The sequence below is a fragment of the Sitodiplosis mosellana genome, unplaced genomic scaffold (genome assembly GCF_009176505.1).
Source record: "Sitodiplosis mosellana isolate CC-2019 unplaced genomic scaffold, AAFC_SMos_1.0 Smas_scaffold_6167, whole genome shotgun sequence".
NCBI lineage: Eukaryota > Metazoa > Arthropoda > Insecta > Diptera > Cecidomyiidae > Sitodiplosis > Sitodiplosis mosellana.
Genome location: NW_022601408.1, coordinates 2,250,460 through 2,274,990, shown reverse-complemented (window position 1 = coordinate 2,274,990; position 24,531 = coordinate 2,250,460). Strand labels below are relative to the sequence as shown.

The window sequence follows — 24,531 nt, the reverse complement described above, 5'->3', positions numbered from 1 at the left end:
AATCAAAGAACAGACTCGCAAACTTTCGACCTTTTTTCCTTCATTCTGTTCGTTCTATCGATTTCAGGCCCATATTTCGGAACAAAATGTTTTCCAGTCAAATCGTACCATCTGAGTCACAAACCTAACCAGAAAAAAAACTTGTATTTCATGTTTACCATTGTTTTCGCAGCAATAAAGCGATCCTCTTCATTCATTTATTTATTTATTTTGCTGTTTTCATTAGTCGCGCTCGTGCCCGCAAAAATTCGTTCGTTCGCTCGTTGACGGGAAAATTGTGTATCGGCGGAATAGCGAGTCGCTGTCGATTCTTGAAGCTTCTGAATTTTCATGCCCCAATTCATGAAACTGAAAATTGTTCGCGCTCGAAATATGAAGAGACGCGAAAGAAAAGAGCGACTGTGTGATTCACACATATTTTTGGTGCTGTACGTTTAAAATTTCTTCACTTCGGTTTGTGGAGACAGAGAGACTCAGTTCAATCGGGTGACATAGTCTCTATGTTTGAGTTCCGGGTTTCGCGTTCCGCGGATTTTTCACCAGAATTATAAGATTTTACTTGGAAATAAATTTTTTTTTTTTTTTATCCGTAAACAATCGTATGTATTCGTGAGCCTTTTGATCCACGATTTTTCTCGCACACTCGACAAATTCCGCCACTTGCCGAGTGTTTATTTTAATTCGAATAATTGCAATAAGCGATGCGTGAGAAACAGTGAATTTGCTTTTTTTTCTTGTGTCTTTCACATCCAAGGAACCGCGCATTTTAATCGGAAAATTGTCGAGCAAAAGAGAGAAATCATTGCATAAAATGTGTTGAATATTCAAAAAGAAATATCACGACTTTGCATAGAAGTATATTTTTCATTTTCTCCCTTTTTTCTTATTTCGGGATGGAAAAGAAATTTACGCTTGATGCGCAACTGAAAATACTTAATTGTTTAACGATATACAAATACGACAAAAAAAAAAAGAACCGGCCAAAATGAAGAGAACGACGGCAATTACATATAGCCATTTAAAAAGAACAAAAAAAAAATGAAAAAATACTCAGGATACAACAAAATTTAGTTTAGATCGCTTTTGAACGCAAAAAGATGCTTTTAATGAAGCCTCAAAAAGAATGTATACAAAAATGAACCTTTTTTGTACTAAAGTATTTGTGTGTTTTTTTCTGCATTTCTCTTTATGCGGCTCATGTTGTTCCCCACATAATTGGTGCGACGGATATTTGATGGTTGTGTGCGCGTGTGGATATAATGGATTCGGATACAATCGTAGGTTCATTTTGACGACGTTTCGTTGTATGGTACTCCGAAGGAGGAACTATTGCCGAACATACAAACGATAAGCGAAAAAATGTCGTCAAACTTTTTGAAAAACCAGCTACAATCATGGTTTCAGCCAACCGATAATCGGTTGGCTATGAAATTATTTGGCAGCAAAAAGGCATTAGTCAAGGAGCGGATACGCCAGAAAACTGCAGGCCATTGGGTCATTCATCCGTGTAGTTCATTCAGGTAAAAACATCTAACATAATTTAGTCTCACCATCCATAGTACTAATTCATTCGAAGAAAGAGAAAAAAAAAATCACCGGCGGAAGAAAGCATAATGCTATCGTTTCCATTCTTTTCCACTCGGCAGAAGACACAACACATACACAGCCGAGAGGGAAAAAATGGACGACATTGTGTGTATATATACAGTGAGCGTCAAAAGTTTTGGCACAGTTAGTTTTTTTTTCAGTTTTTACATATATTTATTGTTGTTTTAACGAAATTTCTTTTATGGTTTTATGAAACGAGTAGAAATATATAAATTCATAATCTTTTTTTCGAATTTAATTTACCGTTACTGTAGATAAATGACAAAAATCAAAAATCACGCGTCAAAAGTTATGGCACACTTCAGGAAAATTGGTCAAAATCTTGAATATCTCATAATTAATTGTCGGTATTTGGCATTTAAATGAAGATGGTACTTTGTTTTGCATTTTAATGATGGCCTTAATTCATGAAGCTGGCCGGCATATGGCCAAAATGTGGTTTTTTGTGTTTTTGACCACCCTGTATTTTAAAGGTGGCAAAGGGACAAAGTTTGTTCGTCCGTCCGTCCTTCTATTGATTTGGGACAAACGGACATCTTGTCCTAATGTCCCATTTCAAATGGGGACAAACGGACATCTTGTCCTAATGTCCCATTTCAAATTAGGACAAACGGACATTTGTCCTAATGTCCCATTTCAAACTGGGACAAACGGACAAATTTTTAAAATGACTTATATAGCTTCATTTAACTAATGGAAACCAAAATTCTCAATACATATGCAGCCAGTATCGAATGGTACTCAATTTTTGTTTTCATTAGTTAAATGAAGTTACATAAGTCATTTTAAAAATTTGTCCGTTTGTCCCAATTTGAAATGGGACATTAGGACAAATGTCCGTTTGCCCCAAATCAATAAAAGGACGGACGTACACGAAATGTTCGTCCTCTGTCCGTCCGTTTGCCACCTTTACTGTATTTTTAAGGCCGGCCATCTGATTAAAATGAAATATGTTGGAAACGTCTTTGAACGTAAATACATTTAAAGCTAAGGCAGAATAAAATCGGCGGCCATTTGGCCGAAAATACAGTAACGGTAAATTAAATTCGAAAAAAAGATTATGAATTTATATATTTCTACTTGTTTCATAAAACCATAAAAGAAATTTTGTTAAAACAACAATAAATATATATAAAAACTGAAAAAACTAACTGTGCCAAAACTTTTGACGCTCACTATATATATATACAAGGCTCAAATGTTTGGCTGCCATTCATTCATTTAGCATGTGTGTCCGAGAATACAAATCATCTGGATTTTGAAGTCATTAAGAATCTACGCTCAGAAATAAATTCAATTTCAAATTAGTTTAATTTCTGAGCGCAAAAAAAGGAACTCGAAACTTAATTGAACGGAAACGCTTTTGATTTAGCAAATTTTTCTTTTTTGCTTTTGCGTGTTCTGAACTTCCTGAAATTCTCTCGCTTCTCTCTCTCTCTCTCACTCATTCCCTTGATGTGATAACAAAAACATAGTTATTGAACGTATTGGATTCACATCATTACGCGTATGTTCTCTTCCATCTCCACCGATTGTTTTTGTTTCAATTTGTATGCTATCAAGTCTGTTTTGTCTTGAAATACATTAATTAGTACTAAAAGATTAAAGTCTATTTGATTTTTTTTTCTCTCTTCGCTTTGCGTCTCTCGTTCGCTTGTCCTCTGTCCAATGTCAATAACGAGACTTGAAAATGTATGCACACGAATCGAACGTATGTTACACATACAGAAAGTCATATATTTTATTGTTAAGCCCCTATGTCACTGACATTCTTTGCGAGCGCTCTATCACTCTAGTTCGGCTCATTCACAGCTGGATTTTGGAGCGTATGTGTGTTAAGCTCAAGTCAATTCAGAATGGTCGCGTTATATGCCATGAAAATACCTAGATGCCTGTGTATGTTCATTTTGTCGGAAGTATTTACGGCAATTTCATTAAGCCATATTTACCAAGATAATTCTTGGCTGTACTCACATTTTCGCTGTAGAGGAAAGAAAACGGAGGGGAGAGCAAACCGAAGCGTAGAGCGAATGAGCCGAAGCATCTTAATTTATAACGAAGAAGAATGCTCAAAGCCCAACTGCAATGAGTATAAATTGTTTTGTACACACTGCAGAACCAAATCAAACAATTAAAATGCAATTAAATAATACGCATTTACTTGTGCTGAGAACACGAACCGCAACGAACATGCCATAAACAGCTCTCGCTTCATTACGAAAAAAAAATAATAGTTTTTTTTCTCCTCTTATATGTATATCATCGTTTAGCATTCAAATTTTTATGTCACTTTGAATTGAATGCATTCACGATAATGACTCTAACTATTGAATTGTTTTCCGCAAATTTATCACGCAATCGATACATTTTAGTATTGCTTAGAATGCAATGGCAAATGAAGCGACGGAAGTTTCGGCTTTGAGATGACAACCGACCGACCGAACAAAGGAGAGAACGAGAGAGAACAAGAGCGAGAGAGATGGAATTGATTTCGATGAGCTGTTATAAATTGATTTGCTAGAGGGCCAATAAAAAAAAAACTCACTTCTCACAAGGCACTGGCATTTGGTTCGCATGGAATTAGTTTCCAATTTTATGTGTTGGCCAACGGTCGATTAGCGGTTTATGAAATTGTTTTAAATTGTTCAAACGCTAAAACGCTAATCAGCTAAAACGAACATCGACCGACCCACACGCTTCGACGATTATTTCAACTTGATTTTTTTATCATATACAACAATTTTCAATGACGTTTTACTAATTGGACTACCCACTGAGCCAGTTTATTTCATTTGCAGATAGCATCATCGAAATATTCTATCGAGTCTTGAACACATACAACTTCCCGTTTGCTCTTGGTCTATGTCGCATTTGTCACTCTCTTTCCCTCATTGCGAACAAATATGAGTTCATCAACTGTTCAACTGGCTGGCTTTTAGCTACAGAACAATTAAAAATTTTGATTTGTGACACGTGTCATTGCGAATTATGTATGCACGTCTGAACAACATTTTATGTTTACAATTCGAATTCCGAACATACGAACATATCAGTGCCTGCGCAAAAATGTACAAAAAATGAATGGGGTATGTTCGCTCAATGAGAGCTGAAACGAAATCGAAAGAGAGAGAGAGAGAGGGGGGGCACAGCAAGAGAACAAAAAAAAAATGAATGGAAAAAATGTTGTGAAGTGGAAATGTCACATCGGATTTGATCGGTCACAAGACCCATTACCACGCGATTACCAAGCGAAATTTCTACATTTAATGTATTATTCGTTTTTAATATTTGTTATTTATCTCGTTTTCATAACCCGTTTTTCTGTCTTATCTACATGCTGAACTGCGACGTCATAAGCATGTATTTACAATATTTTATCAAAAATTCATGAGCAGACGAAATGTACGCAGTCAATTCCGAATGACGTTCACAAAACTCCAATAGAATATGCATTATAACAGACGATGTATTGATGTTGTTTAAATAGAATAATAATTAAATATAAAACAATTCATAACATACTGTCTCTCTCACTGTGCACTGTCTCTCTGGTTCACCTTCTCTCTGACTGTCTAACTGGAGAATGAGACAGAGAGTGCCAAATATTCTTGCCATGTGGTTGTTCGATTATATCGATAAATATTTCGATGTCACCAGCATTGTTTATAGCGTCAAAAATATTTAATCATGTGTCGTTTTTATTGAATCGCACATTGTTCACATCGATTAAAGCATTATGAATGTTCAAACCAAAAACAAAAACCAAAACCCAACGTAGCTAGAAAACAAGACCGCAGATCGTCGCTTCGCGTTCTTGAAGCTTGTAAATTTAATTAATTTGATGTTTCACATTAAATTATTATCGTAAGCACTACATGGAATGTAGATTTAATGATAGTATACTTTTTGTTCAATGGACGTAATATTTTCTGAAGACGACAAAGTTAACTGGGTGAAGTTGGAAATGTCTGTTTCACAAGTTTTTGTAATAAATCATTATAATATTGTTAACAATAATTTAAAAAAATTATATGATAAAATTGTATTCTTCAATCATTGTTTTAATGTACGTTCAATGTGAACGGTCATCATACATTATTTCACATTGGAAACGAAAAAAGTGTCAATTTTTTTTTTTTGAGTTATTCCATAATTGAATTACGTTGAATATTTGAAATAAAAAATATGGATATTAAAATGAATTAGTTTACGGTCAAAAAAAATGGCCGAAAGAGTCTTAAAAATTTCTCGTAGAAAAAAAATCACTACAGTAGCCTACATTCCATGTAGTGCTAAAAAGCACATAGACAAATGGGATAGTTGAGACGGGTACTCTTTCCATATCCAATGTAATTATCGATATTCCGTATTTCGTATTCCAAGATTGTAAAATTGCTACGTGTCATCTACATCATTGGCAGAGTGACATCGGATCGAATTCCAAAATTGGTTGATTTATTAGCCAAATGCTGCCGCAAATGGATTTCGATTCATTTATTTGTCGGCGGCCATACAAATCGTTTCAGTCACTCTCTCTCTCTCTCTCTCTCTCTCTTTCTGTCTCTGTTTATATCGTCATTCACAAAAGACACTTTTAACAATTAGTTTATTGCAGCATCCGTTTTGAGTGGGTATAAAGTGGCGTCGAAAAGTATAAATAGCCTCCAATCGAGGCAAAAGTCATGTCATTGCATAGTAATGAAATTATGTTGTAACTCATCTGTGATTGAAATTCGAAGATTCACATGGTCACGTCAATTTTGTTTGGTTTTTCTTTATCCTTCGTTGGAATTGGGTTAATGCACCAACTTATTTCAGCTTCAAGTGCCATTAGATATGACAATCAAAAAACCCGAAAAACCGTCAACATTCTGCATCCTATCAAAATCAGAAACACTATGAGATTGAGACACACATATAAACAGACATAGCAAAACAGAATGAAAAAAAAAAACACATTCTGCAATTATTGCGAAACACTCGAATGAATGTATTCGCATTATGTTTTTATTTGAAGTACGTCACACAAAAAGCCCTACACGATAAAATACTGCAGAATACCAACAATGGATGTTCGGATGGAAATTGGTGAAATATCCTTCACTAACCCAAATTATACTTAACTTTACCACCCGATTTTATCAATCTATACTGCACAACCTCTCATCCGTTCTTCTTCAGAAGAAATATAGGAAAAAAATAATATTGAAAGATATTATATATGTATATATGTGATTATATCCACATTCAATGTGAATTTCCATATATATAAATTTATTTACCAATGTTTGTGTGCACTCTCTCCATTGCATTTCATTTCCCTTGTTAATTGACACATAAAATAGCATTGACTGAGATGCATTCTCGAACACACTGCATTAAATGAAAATGACAAACTGAATCCAGTTCACCGAATATTGTGTGCCCCACATATACATATTTCTGCCATACCACATAATGTACATAAATTTATGCCAGAGATTTATATTAAATTCTATAACAATTTGTTAATGATGCTTGTTTTTCTCTTTCCATTTGCAATGGATTTTTCCACTATGATACTCTCATTCCAAACATATTTTCATCGTCAAAAATCTAACTTGATGGATTTGCTGCCGCCGCCTTCACCATCACCGCCACCATTGCTGTCGATGCTCTCCCGCAACCCTGGCCTATCTCTCTGTCTCTCCCTCTCTCTCTCTCTCTCTCTATGTGTGTGTGTGTGTGTGTGTATATGACGACCGACTACAACAACGATGACTAACGACAACATACTGATTTATTCCGTGGTGCATTTCTATTTATTCGAATGCCGAACAGATTCTACTGGGACTTGTGTATGCTACTGTTGTTAGTTGCCAATTTAATTATACTTCCAGTCGCAATATCCTTTTTCAATGATGATTTGAGCACAAGATGGATTGCATTCAATTGCCTGAGTGATACTATATTTTTAATTGATATAGTTGTTAATTTTCGAACAGGTAAATTTATCATTGCAATTGAATTGTCTATTTTTCTCTTCTTTTTTTTCTATCTCACTGGTTCTTGTTCAGTTCTGTTCTGTACTCGTTTTTTTTTTTTCATTTATTCAGTTGTTGTTATTTTCGTTGTCGATGTTTATTCACTGCTCTCTCTTTCTCTCTCTATCTGATTTGATTGATGCATCCGCGAAGGACCATTGCTCAACTTGTCAATGACTCACTTCGGCTCGATGCCATTCGTTGTGCAATTTGTGGTAGTTTATCCTGAAACGCCAATGCATCAATCAAATTCTCAACTATTTGTCACTCAAATTCGTATTCATTTTCATTTAATTAAATTTACATTCGCCTTTGGCTGTTCTCTCATTTCCAAATGAAACATCGATTATGAAACAACATCATCATCATCATCATCATCATCAACAACAACAACAACGCCAATAAACAGGAATCATGCAACAAGATAACGCGGAACAAGTAATATTGGATCCAAAATTAATTGCGAAAAACTATCTGAAGACATGGTTTTTCCTAGACCTTATATCATCAATACCGTTAGATTACATATTTTTAATTTTTAATCAGGTGAGTACTTTTCAATCCAGTCGAAGTGATAAAATTCATTTGGTAAACCTATTTTCAACCCATTTCTCTCTCTACGTTGTTGTTTGCCTGTTTTTACCAAATGTTAAAACAACTCTTTGATTCGGATTTAATATTTTTTGTGTATGTTTTTTTTTGTTCTCTTTTTCTATTTTCTCGTTTTTTTTTCTGTTTCGTTTTTCACACACAGGATTTTTCCGATTCATTTCAAATTTTACACGCTGGCCGAGCTTTACGCATTCTAAGACTAGCTAAGCTTTTATCATTGGTGAGGCTGCTTCGGCTTTCACGTTTAGTGCGATATGTTTCCCAATGGGAAGAAGTTTATGTAAGTACCCGATCGATAAGACTGCATTCATGTTTAATCTCTCGTCGTTTCGGGCCAAACCAAATGTTTGGTACGAAATGTTTTTCTTTACTTTTTTGCGACTTGTTTTTTTTTTTTAGTTTTTTTTTTTCTTCTTTTCTGATACATTGAGCGATTTGTTTTATCATCAATTGAAATGTTAACGGTTGACACGATTTGTTTCCTTTTTGTTTGTTTTTAACTCCTCTCGATTCCCCCCGTTTTTCCATTTTTTTCTCTACTGTAATTTTTTCTCTGTTTGTTTCTTTATTGTAATTCTTCATAAATGTTCTCAATGCAAACAATAAGATCGTTTTCGCAGAGACAAAATAATATTTAACATGCATTGATTGAAACAGTGAATAGTAAGAAAAACCAGGGAGTGTAACTCCGAGGAGGAGGAATGGTGAGGAGGTGAATGAGGAGGAGGAGAGCGCTGAGGAGGTTCCTCCTCCTCACATGAGGAGGAAATAAAAATTACCAAAATTGAGGCATATAAATTTATTTTAAACACTTCTATTGATGTTGATCGTAGTTTTTTATCGTTGGCATCCGTTCCAAATCAATAAAAGTGTTTAAAATAAATTAATATGCCTCAATTTTGGTAATTTTCATTTCCTCCTCATGTGAGGAGGAGGAACCTCCTCAGCGCTCTCCTCCTCCTCATTCACCTCCTCACCATTCCTCCTCCTCGGAGTTACACTCCCTGAGAAAAACAAATGGTCCTGCATAGAATTTAACACATCTCGTATTTATGTGATTCATGGTAATTTTTATGTTGGTTTTTTTCGCTTCGGTTTATCTCCCACGACAAATTTGTTCCATATTTTTTCGTTCCATTTTTTTTTCTTTTATCACTTCTGATACAAAGCCTTTCTTTTCGTTTGCATTCCATTCGTGTGATTTCTTATTCTTCACACTGACAACTATTTCCATCCAATTATCCACAATCGAAAATCGAATTACAACACCATTCAAATGACTTGAAATTTTACCTGCCAGCATAATAATAATGATAATGATAATGTTCATGCCTCAAAATATAGTTTTCATTCGCCATAGCCATCAGTTTGTTGACGAACAAAAAAAATCTAGTCAAACAATTTGATTTACTTTCTCATTCGAAACGTTTTCGTCAATTTTCATTTTCCGTGATCAATGTATACACAAAATCAGTGTGCAAATAACTGTTTTGCATAGACAAATAAATGCCAACATATCCGGCATATATTTTAGTTTTCCGTTCTTTCGTTCCCGCTCTAACTCGCACACACTCTCTCTCTATATATATCTCTCTCTCTCTCTCTCTCGCACACACACGTATGCAAGCGCTGCTCATGCCCCCCGAACCGAAAACAAAAGTGAAATTAAGGCAAAATGACTCCAACCTAGATGCTCACCATTTTCCGTGCGATTGCAATTTCAATGCCTGCAAGGCACTTTACCATTATCAGCTGTTCGGTGTATGCTAAATTTTGTGCAAGTGCACTTGTTATATTTGCTCTATATTCGCTGACATTTATAGTGCATTTTCTCGATCGATCTTTGCTTCTACTATAATTTTATTGCTTCTTGCGAATATTTTATTGTATTCTTGGCATATTCTCGCTCCTGTTTGCCTGCTCTCTTCATCACATTCTCTCTGCCTCTGTCTTTCTGTCTCGTTATTTTCACTTTGCTCACACCAATTCCAATCGAACATCGCAAGGCAGTGCACAAACACTCGTGCGAATGAATGAGTGGCGGTTTTTGTATCCGTGTTGTGCTCGTGTTCGTGTGCTATTGATTTTCGGGGCTGTGTGCTAATGTTATTAAAAGTGAAAATGGCAAATGGAATGCTCATTGTTGACAATACACAGCTTCACTTCATGGTATCAATAGAGAGCGAGAGAGATAGTGAGAGAGTGAGAGAAAGAGAGCAAGCCCCATTTGTGCATTGTTTTGAAAGTAGATGATGCAACTAGTGATATTTGTTTGGAGCTTTGTCTATTCAAAACTTCCATTTCAAACTATTTTAAATTATAGAGAGCCTAATCAATTTGGCTCAATGACTCAAAAGCGTATTTGTATGAAATAAGCGACCGGGCAACAATTGCAAATACCACACACTCCGACGAATTGCATCGATTCGATATTCATGTGATGGGCTTATTATAAGCCCGGGTGCAAGAACGAAATAATAATCGGTCGATGAAAAAAGAACACGATAAGACCGGACAATAAAAAAGGGGGCGAGAAATGAAGCAACATTCTTTCTAACACACATGGAGTCTGCGAACATGAATTTTTGCCAACAGAAAATTGAATGGCAACCTTGTGTTGTACAAGATGTTCGACACGAATTTGAACATAGTGCAATGATATCGAGGATATTTGTATTTGTTATGTAGTTGTGTAGTACAGCTGTTGACTACAGTGCACCGATGCACATGGATGTGATGTATTTATTGTACATTTACATCTGTTTGTGCATTTGAGCACATCGGAAGCCCAAACAAAAGCGAAAGCTCTGCTTCTTCTTTTGCTTATTTTCCTTCTCCTTCTCGTTCACTCTCTCATGTTCGCTCGTTCGCCCATTTTCGCTCCCGCTCTCACGACATAGCTCTGTCGGTATGAGTGCGGTCCGTGCGGGCCTGTGCATGGCTGTGGATTGCAATTGCAGAAAATAACATACAGTGCAATTTTCCTTTTATGCAAATATGGAAATCGATTTTCGGTCTGTGCATGCTATGGATTATGTAACAAACAGCAGCCATTCTTTTGCTCTTTCTCATTTTATCTCTTTCGCTCCGTTTATCGGTCGCACTCACACCATCTCTCTCTCACTCGCCTGCACACAACTGTACCGATACTCACTCGAGGTTTTTTTTTTTTTTTGGTGTGTACTCTTCTTCTATTTTGTGTTCGTATTTTTTCTTTCGGTTGGTGAGTCTCTCGTTCTCATTGGACTCACCTACACCACATCACATTGTGCTGAGCACATTCATTCATTCATGCATAGCTACATAATAGCTAAAATGTTTCACTTTTTCCTTTCCGTTATGCAAGCTCCGATGCGATGTAATGACACAATACTGTGTGAATGTGTGCTAATGTGTGCCAGAGAAACGGTTTCGAGTCGCCCACGACACTCCGATTTCCCAATACGCTCCACGAAACACACGATCAACTATGCTTCGCCTGAGATAAATGAATCTCTATATTTTATCATGAAGCTACTGCTATTTCTGCTGCTGCTTCTATTACTGGTTCTGTTTCTTCTTCGCGCTTGTGTGTATGTGGCTGTGTGTAACCCGAAAACCTATGCCATTTCCCATGTTAATGGTGCTTCTCAATCATTTTTCCTTTCGCCTTCTTCGTGAAATATTCCGCTCAATTTTCTTTCTTGCATACTTTCCTTCACAATTCATATGATTTCCACAGCCTCAGCGAAGAAACCAGAATAACAACCACTATGGCGATAATTATGTGTTAGGAACGAGCAAGCTTAATAAGCTATTTCAATAAAAAAAAAAATGAGAAAAAAAAAAAGGAAAATAGAAATATCTTTTTAATGTGCACATTCTGCACAGAAGCGTGAAAGAAGAAGCATAGCGGGCGAGAAATTTGTGAAGAAATAAGTAAAGAGAAGGAAAAACGAACAAACTACATGGACCAAATTGAACTTATTGACTATTATTTCCTTGCAGCGAACAAATATCAAAATGCATCCAATGTGTTTGTATATTTAATGCACTTAAGCAGCGCTTGTGTATGTGTGTTGAAGTGCAGAAAAGCTCATTTGCCATTACGTTTCGTTAGCTTAAGTCTTATTGCTACACACGAAATTTGTGTATTTTTGACATGCATCAAGACGAATTGAGTGCAACGATAAACCGAGCAAAAAAAAAACCACTTACATCTCATTTTTTTTGTTGCTATTATTGCATTGCATCTCTACGGCTTTTCTTCATCTTCGGTTCATTTTCCCGTTTTTAATTCCCCACTATTTTATTTTCGTCATTTCGATTTGATTTCTTTAAATGTGGAAACGATTGTGTCCGATATTTTTTCGTATTCTCATGTGTATTATTGTTTACTTGTAATAAGAATATATCTACTTGATTTCGTCTAGATTTTCTATATGTTGTACGTCGTAAAAATTTGAGAAAAAAATATTATAAAAAAAAAAAATAAAAAGTTTACCTTAAATTGTTTATGCACATCCAATACAAAGTCTCTTCTCCATTTTGACATTCTAAATATATCTTTCACAATGTTTGTTATTTGTACATTTTTTTTGCCCAATCAAATCAAATTCATATTTGTCTTGATTTTTTTCTTCAAAATATAAATTCCACCGACACTGTCCTTGCAAAAAAAAAAAAAAAAAAAAATTACATGCGTGAAACATTCAGGTGTTGAGCTGAAAATATCAAAAAGCCAAACAAACTGAACCTCGAGTGGAAACAAATTATTCGGTAACGCCTTGCATTCAATTTCAATTGAATTAACCATTATTCTATTACGGTAGTAATAAAATATTAATGAATGAATCAAGGACATTATTCAATATTTTATGTTGTCTTACGGAATTATCTTCTCAAAACTCAATTGAATTCGAAGAAAATCTAATATATAAATGATTTTTCTTTTCCGTTCCGATCATTGCAAACTATTAAAAAATCGACTCCTCTTTATTTTATGTCGCAAAATTTTATGGTTTGGAAAAAAAAGAGACTGCATGAAAAGTGAATAGTGGTATCATACCTAGGGGCTAACGGCACTTTTTTAAATGACAACTTATAACCAATAAATATGATTTCATACAAATATCGCACCAAAATTGTCTAAACACACAAATGCCTACGATTTCAAACACTTTTACACCACTTTTGACCATTTTGTCATGCATGTTTTTTTTTTTTTTTCAAAAATACTGGTTTGGGTGGATCCTCAGGATGTATCACATCGGTTTCGACAATGCCCTGGTCCATCCTGAGGATTCATTTCCAGAACAGGGAGCAGTTCTAAACGATCCTGAGGATCCACCAAAACTCACTTCCAGTATTTTGTGAAAAAAAAAAAAACATGCATGACAAAAGTGGTGTAAAAGAGTTTGAAATCGTAGGCATTTGTGTGTTTAGACAATTTTGGTGCGATATTTGTATGAACTCATATTTATTGGTTATAAGTTGTCATTTATAAAAGTGCGAGTAGCCTCTAGTGTCACAAGAAGAACGATGTTATTGAAAATAAAAATCGAAAATATTACGGCCGTCATTGAATTGAATTTAATGAAAGCACAGCAATACTATAGTGTTGGTCATATGAAATGTATACATGAATGACGCTGGTGGTGGTTTAGTGTGTTTGGAATGTTCTTTGCACAACGCCATCGGATGTGTCGCGTGTGTGAGAGACAGCGCCTTATTTATAGTAATATTTTCCATAAAATTGCGTGAACTTGTTATTTAATAATAATAATTGTACTATCATTCTGGTGCACAAATTGATATTTTCCCGTATTTCCAATTTGTTTATCAAAAGAAATGAAAAGTAAAAAATAAACACTAAGCATTCGAAAAATGGTAAATGTATTTAAAGCAACAACACCAACAATAACAGTATTTATGGCCAGATTTTGGGTTAAATTCCTTTGATTGCAAAGTTCAAATTTTTCACCTTCTAACGGAGAGTTGTTCTCTCTTGTTTTGGCATCCGCACATATTTTTGATATACCCACATGTAAAGCTCAAAATTATTTCTCCCAAATAAACCCGTAAAAATGCGAATGCTTTGGTCCCCATATTTGCGGCATTGCCCGAATAACTGAGAAAATAATAATAATAATAATAATACGTAAATAACTTGAAATTTTTTTTTCTTCCTCAATCCATTTCTCTCTATTTTTTTTCACGAATATTAATTTTCGGAGTAAATTTACCGAGTACATATGGCTTGATTGCGATTTTCATTTTCATATTTAATTTTCCATTCATTTTCACTTATTTGAAAATTGTTATATTTTTGTTCCATTTGCTTCATGTGGTTTTTAAAGTGATTTTTATGCACATACACAACTACACAGACATATTTTTGTTGTAAATTTATATTTAATATATACATACAAACGAGAAAGCCGTTTTTCATTTTTTTGCTATGTCTAATCAACGAAATACACAAACAAACACACATACCTACCAAACACACTGTGGTGAATTAATGAAAATTTCAGTGCACTGTTTTGTGCATATGGCCAACACACAACGGCGCGTTTTCGGTTCCCAAGTATTGTTGTGTGTATATGCTTTTTTTCTTCTTCTTGAAACAGGGTTTAAAATATTCAAACGTGGCCCGAATGCAGCGTACTCAATTACGTCACATTTGAAAATCATGCAAATTTAAATACAGCATGGACAACGATAACAACAACAACAACAACAACAAACAAGAACTAGTATTTTCAAATAAAAAGAAAAAGAATCAGGGAAAACCCCAAATACACTAGCATGTGGCAATTCCAAACCGAATTCACATTTTCTCTGGCATTCAGTTGTTCATCATCTGTTAACATTGGACTTGAAAAAAAAAAATTAATCCAAATGCACGTATCCTTGTTTTGCCACTTAGTTTTCGTGACACATTCATATTGTGGAATTCATTTAACAACAGAGAAATAACAGCAAATCACATAAATCAAGTTGCACGAAAGACGTGAAAACATATTTGTTTCATTCACATTTAAGTTTTGTTCATGTACTACAGACGTTTAGGGATTCATGGCGTCCATAGCCTACCAACACTACCACGCAATCGACAAAGCGATTGCACCGAAGTAATATATATAATGTTATAGGTATATTTGTGTATCGTACAGTGGGTTGTTGTTTGATGATACCATTTCGAGATTAGTTTAGAAGATTCATTCGATATAGCCATGTCCCTTCCATGCACAGAGCCATTGCCTCAACACACATACACATTATGATCGTCACACATCAATCAATCAGTCAGTCAATCAGTTAATCAATAAAATCTAAGCAAGACAAATTCCGAATTTACACGAAATATACGTTCCCCTATCGACAGGATGTCTTCTTCATCATCGATCACAAATCATAGCATTTTCTTCTGTCAAAGGATTGATCGGCCATTTACAATTTGTTCCAAATAAAAGGAACACTAGAGAGAAAAAAAAATGGCAGAAAAAACTTCCAAAATGCAACAATTAGATTTTTCATTTCTTTTATTTGAGATAGGAAAGTTTTTATTTATCAATCACACAATTGGATCGAATCGTTGGAGTTGAGAATGACATAAAAAAAAAACTGTTAGTGACCAATCAACAAAACAACAATTCTCTTCTCTCCTTTAACAAAATCGCTAATTCAACAAAACATAAAATCAACAAAAAAAAAAAAAAAAAAAAAAAAAAAATTATGATCAACAACAGCAAATTCAAACTTACCTCATACACACATACAACAATAACAACAAAAACAACAAAATAATAGCTAAAAACACTTATATTATCCAATGCATCAAATATATAAAACAAACCACACCCGTACGTACGTTTTAGATTCTACAAAATCTACAAAAAAAAAGTGCAGATCGCCGAGGACGAAGACATAGAAATGAAAATGAAAAAGACGGTTACTCTAAGAATCTTATCTTTAAGGTAAACTTTTCTCCTGTGTACGCAGTTAAAAAAAAAAAAACGCTTCTTATGCTCATTATTTTCGTTGAGTTTCTGTTTTATAACAAAGTAATGGATTATAAATAAATAATACAAAATAAGAATTCAAATGCTCTACTGCTGTTGCTGCTTCCGATGCTTGCTGATCATTTATTCTATCTCGTTTCATATTCGATCATATTGTTTCAGCTCATCTGTTAGATTTTTGCTATACGTTTTTAAATGGTTTTTGGTTTCACTGTGTATATATACATATATATTTTATATTCATGAATAGGAACATCTTTTCTACTTTTACCTCAAAACGTCATACTATAATAAAGACATATCAATATTCATTTGTTCTGTCATATGTTCACCGAAGACCACATATTCACATTTATACGATATATGTGTGCGAGGTGGCATTTCGGTGCAGATGGATTTTGGTGATGCAACTCACGTAGACATAGAGTTTGAATAATGCCTGCCAGTCGAAATGCCTATCCCTTTCGACACCACCATCGTGACACACTGATTCTCATCATGAACGCATCCCCCTTTTTACTGCAAGGATTTATTGCTTTGTCTTTTGATTAATTATAATATTTCTTTATTTCGATTTTTGTGCGTATTACTCCCCCCGCATCGCATTGCTCTCACTCAGTCTCGCTACCGATTTTATTTTTCACTCTCTCTCTTTTTCTTCGAATATATTTTCAAATGTATTCTTCATCTATTTCCCATCATTGTGGCCTGTTTGCCGTTGCTTCCATTTCGTTTACCATTTTCTCTTTTACTCTCTTTCTCTCAAACGAATCATTTTTGTATGGGTCCTGTTCTTATCGCTTGTCATTCGCTTACCAAGTCAATTTGAAAAAAAAAAAAAATGAAACCATCATTTGCAATTCAATTCCAAATATTTACAAAAAAAAATTTAATTTATTTTTATGCCTTCCAAATAAATTAGGCTCAGATTTTTGCGATCACTTCTTCTTCACAACAACAACAACAAAACTATGGCTTTTATTTTAGTTACGATGAAATAACAAAAAAATAGCGCACACATAATCTTCGCATAAACTTACGTCTTTTCCAGAATTAGAAGAGACGTTGATAAGATAGGCACTTCTGTTCTCAAATCACAGACATATATTATTTAGCTTCCATTTGGAGTCAATGCGATTCAGATGTATTTTGCTAATGCAAAACCATAATGTGAACGCAATCGAAACCACACTGTATAAAAAATTACACATGACACACCATACGATATGTTGTTTTTGTTTTGTTTTCATTTTCTTTGAAATTTTCGGTTTCTTCATTTAAATTCGTTGTATTTGTTTTTTTTTTTTTCATTGTTCTGTTCTTTGACATGATTCTCCTTGTTTAATTTCAGTTGAAGAACTTCTTTTTCGTCCATAGAATATATAGGTGTCTTAGTTCGCTCGATCGTTATAGCTGCACGCCGCAAAGTGTTTGCGTTAAATGTCACAGTATTATTAGAGAACAATTACTTGTAGAATACCAATTCAATCACATCAACAACAACAACAAAAAAAAACAAACCAGTAAATCAAAGCTCAATGTTTTTGTGAGAGTCAGTTCTTGGATGGAAAAAATCAAGGACTGAATCGAATGAATTAATTATTACCTTTCCAAAAAGCAAAAAAACAAAATCAATAACCGATGCATTTACTAAATCAGCACAAAAATATTGAACCACAGAAGAAAAAAACACCAAACAAACATAGTTCACAAATGTTAAAGAATTTTGAAAGGAGAACACCTATTTAAACCCTCTTTTAGAATGTCATGTCACTCTATTTCTTGATCGATTCTTAATTTGATATTTGAATGCAATCGAAATATACTTTTGTGAAATACGGATGATTTTTACTGTCGGTTATAGCGACTGAAATCTATCCCAAATCCTAGCTCTTTATTACGGATTTAAACAAATAAAAATCAAAACACAAATTAATGGTTGCATGTCAAATTGTCACGATTTTACGAGTTGTGTGGCTTTTTCGTTAGATTAAATTGGCCATTGGATCCAATATGTGTTTGGGGTGAGTGTAAAAATGCTCATCCTGAATAATTGACCAAGGAAAATACACTTGACAGCAATCTGGTGAAATTGAATTACATCTGCATAATTAACGATTTTAGTCGTTTCGGGATAGCATCGAGCATCCGATCTGGTCTATCTATTTCACTATCTGTATCTTTTCAAAACAAAAAAAATACCAAAACAAAACCGAAACAATAATATATGAAGGACAATTTTTCGGATCCGAATTAAAAGCCGACATTGATCAATAATTCAATTATAATTATTATGACGATTATTCGGACTCTCGATGGGATTTTCATAGTTTAGCCACTCAAACTGGCATAATTAAGGGAATATTGGATAAATGAACCAATTCGAAACACCAAATGTAGACGGAAGAAATGGAGCAGCTCTGCGTCGAATTTTCCTTTCCAAAACGCAGCCAAAACCATTGTATTACAAGAATATAGCATAATCTCTTCTCTCTGTCTCTTTGGTGCTTGGAATTGCTTTTTGGATCCATTTTCACTAAATAAAAAATGCTAGCCAAATTTCATTTTTCGTTTTTAAACATTTTTATCTCTGATTTGCTAACATAGGATTGATTTAGTGTTATACAATATGGTAAAACTAATGTATCCGTGTGTTTGTCCATAAGAGCGTTTAAAAGATGTTGCATTTTTGTTTTTTGTACTACTATTTTGTTGCTATATATACCGACAAAAATATGTGAAGGATATTGAATATCTATCGCTCTCACAAATACACGCGAAATATTGACAAAATAAATTAATTTTCATGCACACATTCTTGTTATGAAAAAAAAAAACAGCGATGATTTGAAATGTTTTCTCATTTTTTCTGTATTTTTGTTTTTGTTTTTATTCTCTATTTTTTCCTTTCTCTTTCTCTCTCTTTCTCTCTCTCTCTCTCTGTTTCTTTTTCTCCCTCTGATGCAGTTTTTGAATATGGCATCGGTGTTTATGCGGATATTTAATTTAATTTGTATGATGCTGTTAATTGGTCATTGGAGTGGATGTTTGCAGTTTCTGGTTCCGATGTTACAAGGCTTTCCATCGAACTCTTGGGTTGCCATCAATGAGCTACAGGTAAAACCAAATAAGAATTATATACAACAACAAGAACACTAGCGGCGCCATCATCACTAGCGCTCGTATCCTATCCATGTCATAAGATATAAATCGAATTTGTGTTTCGATCTATTTATTATTATTTTGTTATGTTTTTTTCTTCATCGGTTCGCCATCATAGGAAACGTATTGGCTGGAGCAGTACTCTTGGGCCTTGTTCAAAGCGATGTCACACATGTTATGTATTGGCTATGGAAGGTTTGTATTCAGCTAGAATTCTATCTATTTATCGGCGATTTTTGCTTCGGCACCTTGATTAACACGTATTTAATGATCAAAGTACAAGCCGAACAAATTCGAAAGCGATTAACGGTACATTCATCACCCTATTCTATCGACTTTATTCGCTCTCTTTTCTCGGCGAATATTCCACAGATTTCCACCACAATCATTAACTGACATGTGGCTTACGATGTTGTCTATGATATCAGGTGCTACGTGCTATGCACTTTTTCTAGGTCATGCGACAAATTTAATTCAAAGTTTAGATTCGAGCCGACGGCAGTATCGTGAACGGGTATGTTAATCGAAGAAAAAAAAACACACACACACACTCAAAAAATCCCATTAATTACATGATGCCACTCAGTGGCACACTCGCCAGCCACTGTTTTTTTTTCTCGTTTTCATGTCCTTTATCGAACTAACTAACTAATTCAATCTATCTTGCATCATATCCATCTGTGTGTTCATACAGGTGAAACAAGTCGAAGAATACATGGCCTACAGGAAATTACCACGTGACATGAGGCAAAGAATTACGGAGTATTTCGAACACAGATACCAGGGAAAATTCTTCGACGAAGATTGTATATTAGGCGAATTAAGCGAAAAATTGCGAGAGGACGTTATCAATTACAATTGCAGGTAAGTGTAAAATTTCAAGCGAAACCGATTCAACCGACATCATGTTTCATGCAAGCAAAATGACGGGGGAAAAACATCATTAACAATGTGCAATTTGTAGGTCTCTTGTAGCATCGGTGCCTTTTTTTGCTAACGCAGATCAGAATTTCGTGTCTGACGTTGTAACGAAATTAAAATATGAAGTATTTCAACCGAGCGACATTATTATCAAAGAGGGCACAATCGGTACAAAAATGTATTTTATTCAAGAAGGCGTTGTCGATATCGTAATGGCCAACGGAGAGGTAATTTGGTTATTCGGATTAATTTCTCTCTCTCTCTCTCTCTCTCTCTCTCTCTCTTTCTCTGTCTTCTGGTGTCTGTCACTAGCAATGACACTTTCTAATTATCATGTGTAATTTACGATTTTTTTTGTTTTTTTTTTCTAAATTCCAGGTGGCAACTTCACTGTCGGATGGCTCATATTTTGGCGAAATTTGCTTATTGACCAATGCACGTAGAGTGGCTAGCGTACGAGCCGAAACATACTGCAACCTGTTTAGTTTAAGCGTTGATCACTTTAATGCCGTTTTAGATCAATATCCACTTATGCGTAAAACCATGGAAACTGTAGCTGCTGAAAGGTTAGACTTCTATTTTCATTCAAAACATTAGTTTTGTGTACATATGTTCACTGTTAAGATATATTTCAAATTCAACTTTTGTCAAAACAAAAAACCAAGAGAAAAGAAAAGCCAATAATTCAAAATGCATTTCGAATTCGTGTTTCAGATTGAATAAAATCGGTAAAAATCCCAATCTGATGTCGCAAAAAGATGATGAGATCAGTAATCCCGATGAGTCGGCTTTAAATGCAGTGGTGAATGCATTGGCAGCCGTTGAATCAAAGGAAGAAAAGTGAGTATAAATAGTCAATTGCAATAATATGATGATATAGTCAGAGGTGATAACTGAATTTAATCCATTTTGTACTTCCACAAATGCAGAGATGAAAGCATCACGGATTTAAGAACATCTGAGCAATGTCTTACGCACATGAAGGAGCATTTAAAACGGAACTTGCCACGTCCAAAAAGCGGAGAATTTCGAGCATTGTTTGAAGGAAACACCCCATGACGTCGAAATGACAGCAGTTGACGTCACAGCAGTTAGTGATAGACACTAATACAGTTAACATGACTTAGGCGAAACAGAAAAAAAATTATTTAAAAATTAAAACAACCAAAACAAAAAAGAGGATCATTACTATAATGTATAGAAAACCAATAAACATTAACCAGATGAAAAATAAAAGAAAATAAAATGCAAAAAATATATATATAAACCTAGACATTGCAATGAATGATAATAGAAAAGAGCTGATTGAGCGAACCGAATGAAAATCATAGAAACAAAGAAAGAGTTTAAAAAAATTTTAACATCTTAAAAATGAAAGAAAACAAAAACAATTATACACAAAGTGAAATCAAAAAAAAAAAAACAGAACAACAGTTTGTAAATCAATTAAAATAAAAAGAGAAAAAAAAAGAAAAATAAATGATACTACTCCAAATACTGATTTGATTCGGTTTTTTTGCTAAAAAAAAAACAAAGTATTCAATCAACCACTAGAAATGACCGATTCACACACTCAATACAAATTTGCTTGATCTTCATAGTTTTTATTTTTAAAAAAATCAAGAGAATGATGACAAATTCAAGAATGAACATATTTAGTTACAACACATGTCTGGATTAAAATCTAATTTAAAAAAATTAAAAAAAAAAAAACAATATGAGATCTGTTACATTAGATTCCAGAAGTTGATACACACACACAGCAAATTATTCAATATTCAAGACACACTGAATTAGCGTCATGAAAACGTATCTATTTTGTTTGAGAGAAAAAAAAAATATAGAAGAGAAGAAAAAAAATTACAAACTGAATATGTTAATTCCGTGTTGGTTGTATGCTTTCAAACAGACACAAACTCCGAGATAAACTCAATATGAACGGAGATCGGTTGTCGATGTTTACGTTTTTCATCGCTTCTATATGTTTGTTTGTTTGCTTTCTTGTCTACGCGTCTAAGCAATTCTGATTCAATCCGGCGATCTTTTTTTCCATATTCGTAGGATTGGCCAACGGATCAAGATCAGCAAACAAATCCATCCATGCCGATGTTTTCTTATCGTTCATCTTTGGTTTACTGATCGCACCCTTTTTACTACTATTTGCTTCCATCGTCGCCGATGTCGCCGACGTTGAACCTGGTATTTTTTTTAGAAAGTCAAACATTAAAATATTCGATGATGATTGTGCGGTGGCTGGAGTTGGTTTGCAACTATTTGCCGCACTATTGAAAATGTCTAGCAAACAATCGGTTTCAGTTGGTTCGGTCGTTGATAAATCGAGCAAATCGAAAATGGTCGAATCATCTACAGTGGGTTTCATTTCACTTGTTGCGCTTATACTGGCTTCACTTTTTGATGTTGTCGGCTCTTCGGCCGTTTTCTTTACAGGCTTTTCGGCTGAACTATCTTTTTCTGATGATTTGACTTCGTCCTCGAAATCTTCCTGCAATTTGATTCAAGCAAAAAATTAACACATTTTTAATAACTAGAAACTAGGTGAGTAAAATACTTTGAAGAATAGCATTTGATCGAAATCGATTGGGGTAATTTCTTTTGATTCAGTTTGATTGGTATCGCATACTACTGGAACTTGTGTTAAATCTTTTAAAATGGTGAAATTATACTGTGGTTTTTCTTCGAGAATTTTTAAGGCCGCTTGAAATGTGTACGACGTTTTTGTTGCGAAGTCGATTAAAGCTGTTTGATATGCGGCCAAAACGTGTGAAAACATATTGCAACGAGCTGCGGCTAATAGATCAATCTGAAATTGAATCAATTTAATCCGAATTTAAGCGGCTAATTTATGTCTCGTTTTATTTGTATAAATTGTACCAACCTTCTGCAAGCAATCCAATGTCATTGTGTCAAATTTAGTTTTGGCCGTTCTCACATACATTTGAGCATTACGGAATTTATCAAGACCTCTGCCTTTATCTGGATCCAATTGTGCGCTGGCCGCTTTCATCCAACCCAATGCGGCTCGATACTCGGTGCGTTCCCGTTCCATTGCCTGTACCGTGTTGTAAGTATCTTTTATCGCTTGGCCATTGAATGTTTCGACCTCATGATGCAATCGCACCAATGGTGTTCGGATTTTCATGTGTTGTTGTCCACAAAACGAAATCGATTTTCCGGCACAGCTCATGGCTTTGCTTGTAGTTGTGCTATGTTTACTTGATTCTTTGAGGAAAACGCCCAATGCATTCTCTTCTTGTGCTAGAATGCAAATTTTCTCTTGATAATTGTCGAGGATACGCTTGAGATGTGAACAACTGTCGCCAATTGACTTGAGTAAATCAATTTTCGAGTCTAGTTCAGCGTCCGACGATACAATACATTCATCTTCTTTCGTTCCCAATTTGCGTTGAACGGCTTTCTTTGTCACCCAAAACTGGTGCTGTAGATCAGGCTTCAACATTTCAGTAACAATCCAGAACCAATATTTGCACTGATAAAACAACGATTCTAATTCGATTGTTAAAGAAAAGAAATTTATGCGAATGTTCACTAATTTCAAATATGCAATGAATCTGTTTACCTGAATTCACTAAAACATACCGAAAAAATGAATAAAAATCAATTCTATATACACTTCTAATGCGATTTAATATAGGAAGAAAACAACAAAGCTGCTAAAATCGATCGATTGTTTTTTTTTTCTGATTCAACTTGAGGGTTTTTATCTATGGAATCAATTTGGATATGTTTTTCTTTTTGCAGTTTATACATGACATTTGCGATAGTACTGCACATGCGCATATTCACCGGATTTGTTGGTTACGTGCAACCATCCAGCGATTACTACGTAACGACTATGTGTTCATGTTTGCTACCGTGCATACACACACAACCGCGCATATTTCAAATGCATTGACTATGAATGAACATATTCACATCCCTGTGAGTTGGTACGCACAAAACGCGTCGTCGGCCGTCATCAACCAGACGACCATTCATCAATGAATGGATTTTTGTTCAAAAACTCACACAAAAATGGTTAATATTTCATGAAACTGTCGTTGTTTTCCCGCTGGATATGAATGCACTATGAACTTACCATTGAGAAAAATTCGGAATTCCATTTATAGTACACAGTATTATTATTATTCATGATTTCAGTAACAACGGAAACCAGCATT

The 24,531-nt window shown here is 34.7% G+C and overlaps 2 protein-coding genes across 14 annotated transcripts in view; one reads left to right on the top strand and one right to left on the bottom strand.

Moving 5' to 3' along the window:
- The window catches only part of LOC129575789 (potassium/sodium hyperpolarization-activated cyclic nucleotide-gated channel 2), a 50,465-nt gene extending 28,866 nt beyond the window's left edge, over nt 1-21,599 (top strand). For 8 of the 12 annotated variants that reach the window (XM_055459840.1, XM_055459839.1, XM_055459843.1 and 5 more), the window contains 13 exons: nt 1,282-1,520; nt 7,429-7,592; nt 8,041-8,177; nt 8,386-8,523; nt 16,106-16,204; nt 19,217-19,366; nt 19,530-19,606; nt 19,784-19,925; nt 20,106-20,275; nt 20,376-20,559; nt 20,711-20,898; nt 21,047-21,172; nt 21,262-21,599. In XM_055459840.1, the coding sequence (XP_055315815.1) occupies nt 1,282-1,520; nt 7,429-7,592; nt 8,041-8,177; nt 8,386-8,523; nt 16,106-16,204; nt 19,217-19,366; nt 19,530-19,606; nt 19,784-19,925; nt 20,106-20,275; nt 20,376-20,559; nt 20,711-20,898; nt 21,047-21,172; nt 21,262-21,391 (1,944 nt within the window). In that variant the 3' untranslated portion in view covers nt 21,392-21,599. The remainder of the gene's footprint in view (nt 1-1,281; nt 1,521-7,428; nt 7,593-8,040; nt 8,178-8,385; nt 8,524-16,105; nt 16,205-19,216; nt 19,367-19,529; nt 19,607-19,783; nt 19,926-20,105; nt 20,276-20,375; nt 20,560-20,710; nt 20,899-21,046; nt 21,173-21,261) is intronic. The other 4 variants (XM_055459842.1, XM_055459841.1, XM_055459846.1 and 1 more) reach the window with 1 other exon arrangement.
- Nucleotides 21,600-21,915: 316 nt separating this feature from the next.
- Nucleotides 21,916-24,127, bottom strand: LOC129575791 (islet cell autoantigen 1). Of its 2 annotated transcripts, none has more exons than XM_055459853.1 (4): nt 23,931-24,127; nt 23,229-23,857; nt 22,902-23,153; nt 21,916-22,835 (listed from the first exon to the last, which is right to left on the bottom strand). In XM_055459853.1, exons 2-4 carry the CDS (start codon nt 23,808-23,810, stop codon nt 22,338-22,340), a joined length of 1,332 nt encoding a protein of 443 aa, XP_055315828.1. In that variant the 5' UTR covers nt 23,811-23,857; nt 23,931-24,127; the 3' UTR covers nt 21,916-22,337. The 2 variants fall into 2 exon arrangements, with proteins under 2 accessions (XP_055315828.1, XP_055315827.1); XM_055459852.1 differs by having other exon boundaries at nt 23,951-24,127.
- Between the last annotated feature and the right edge of the window lie 404 nt (nt 24,128-24,531).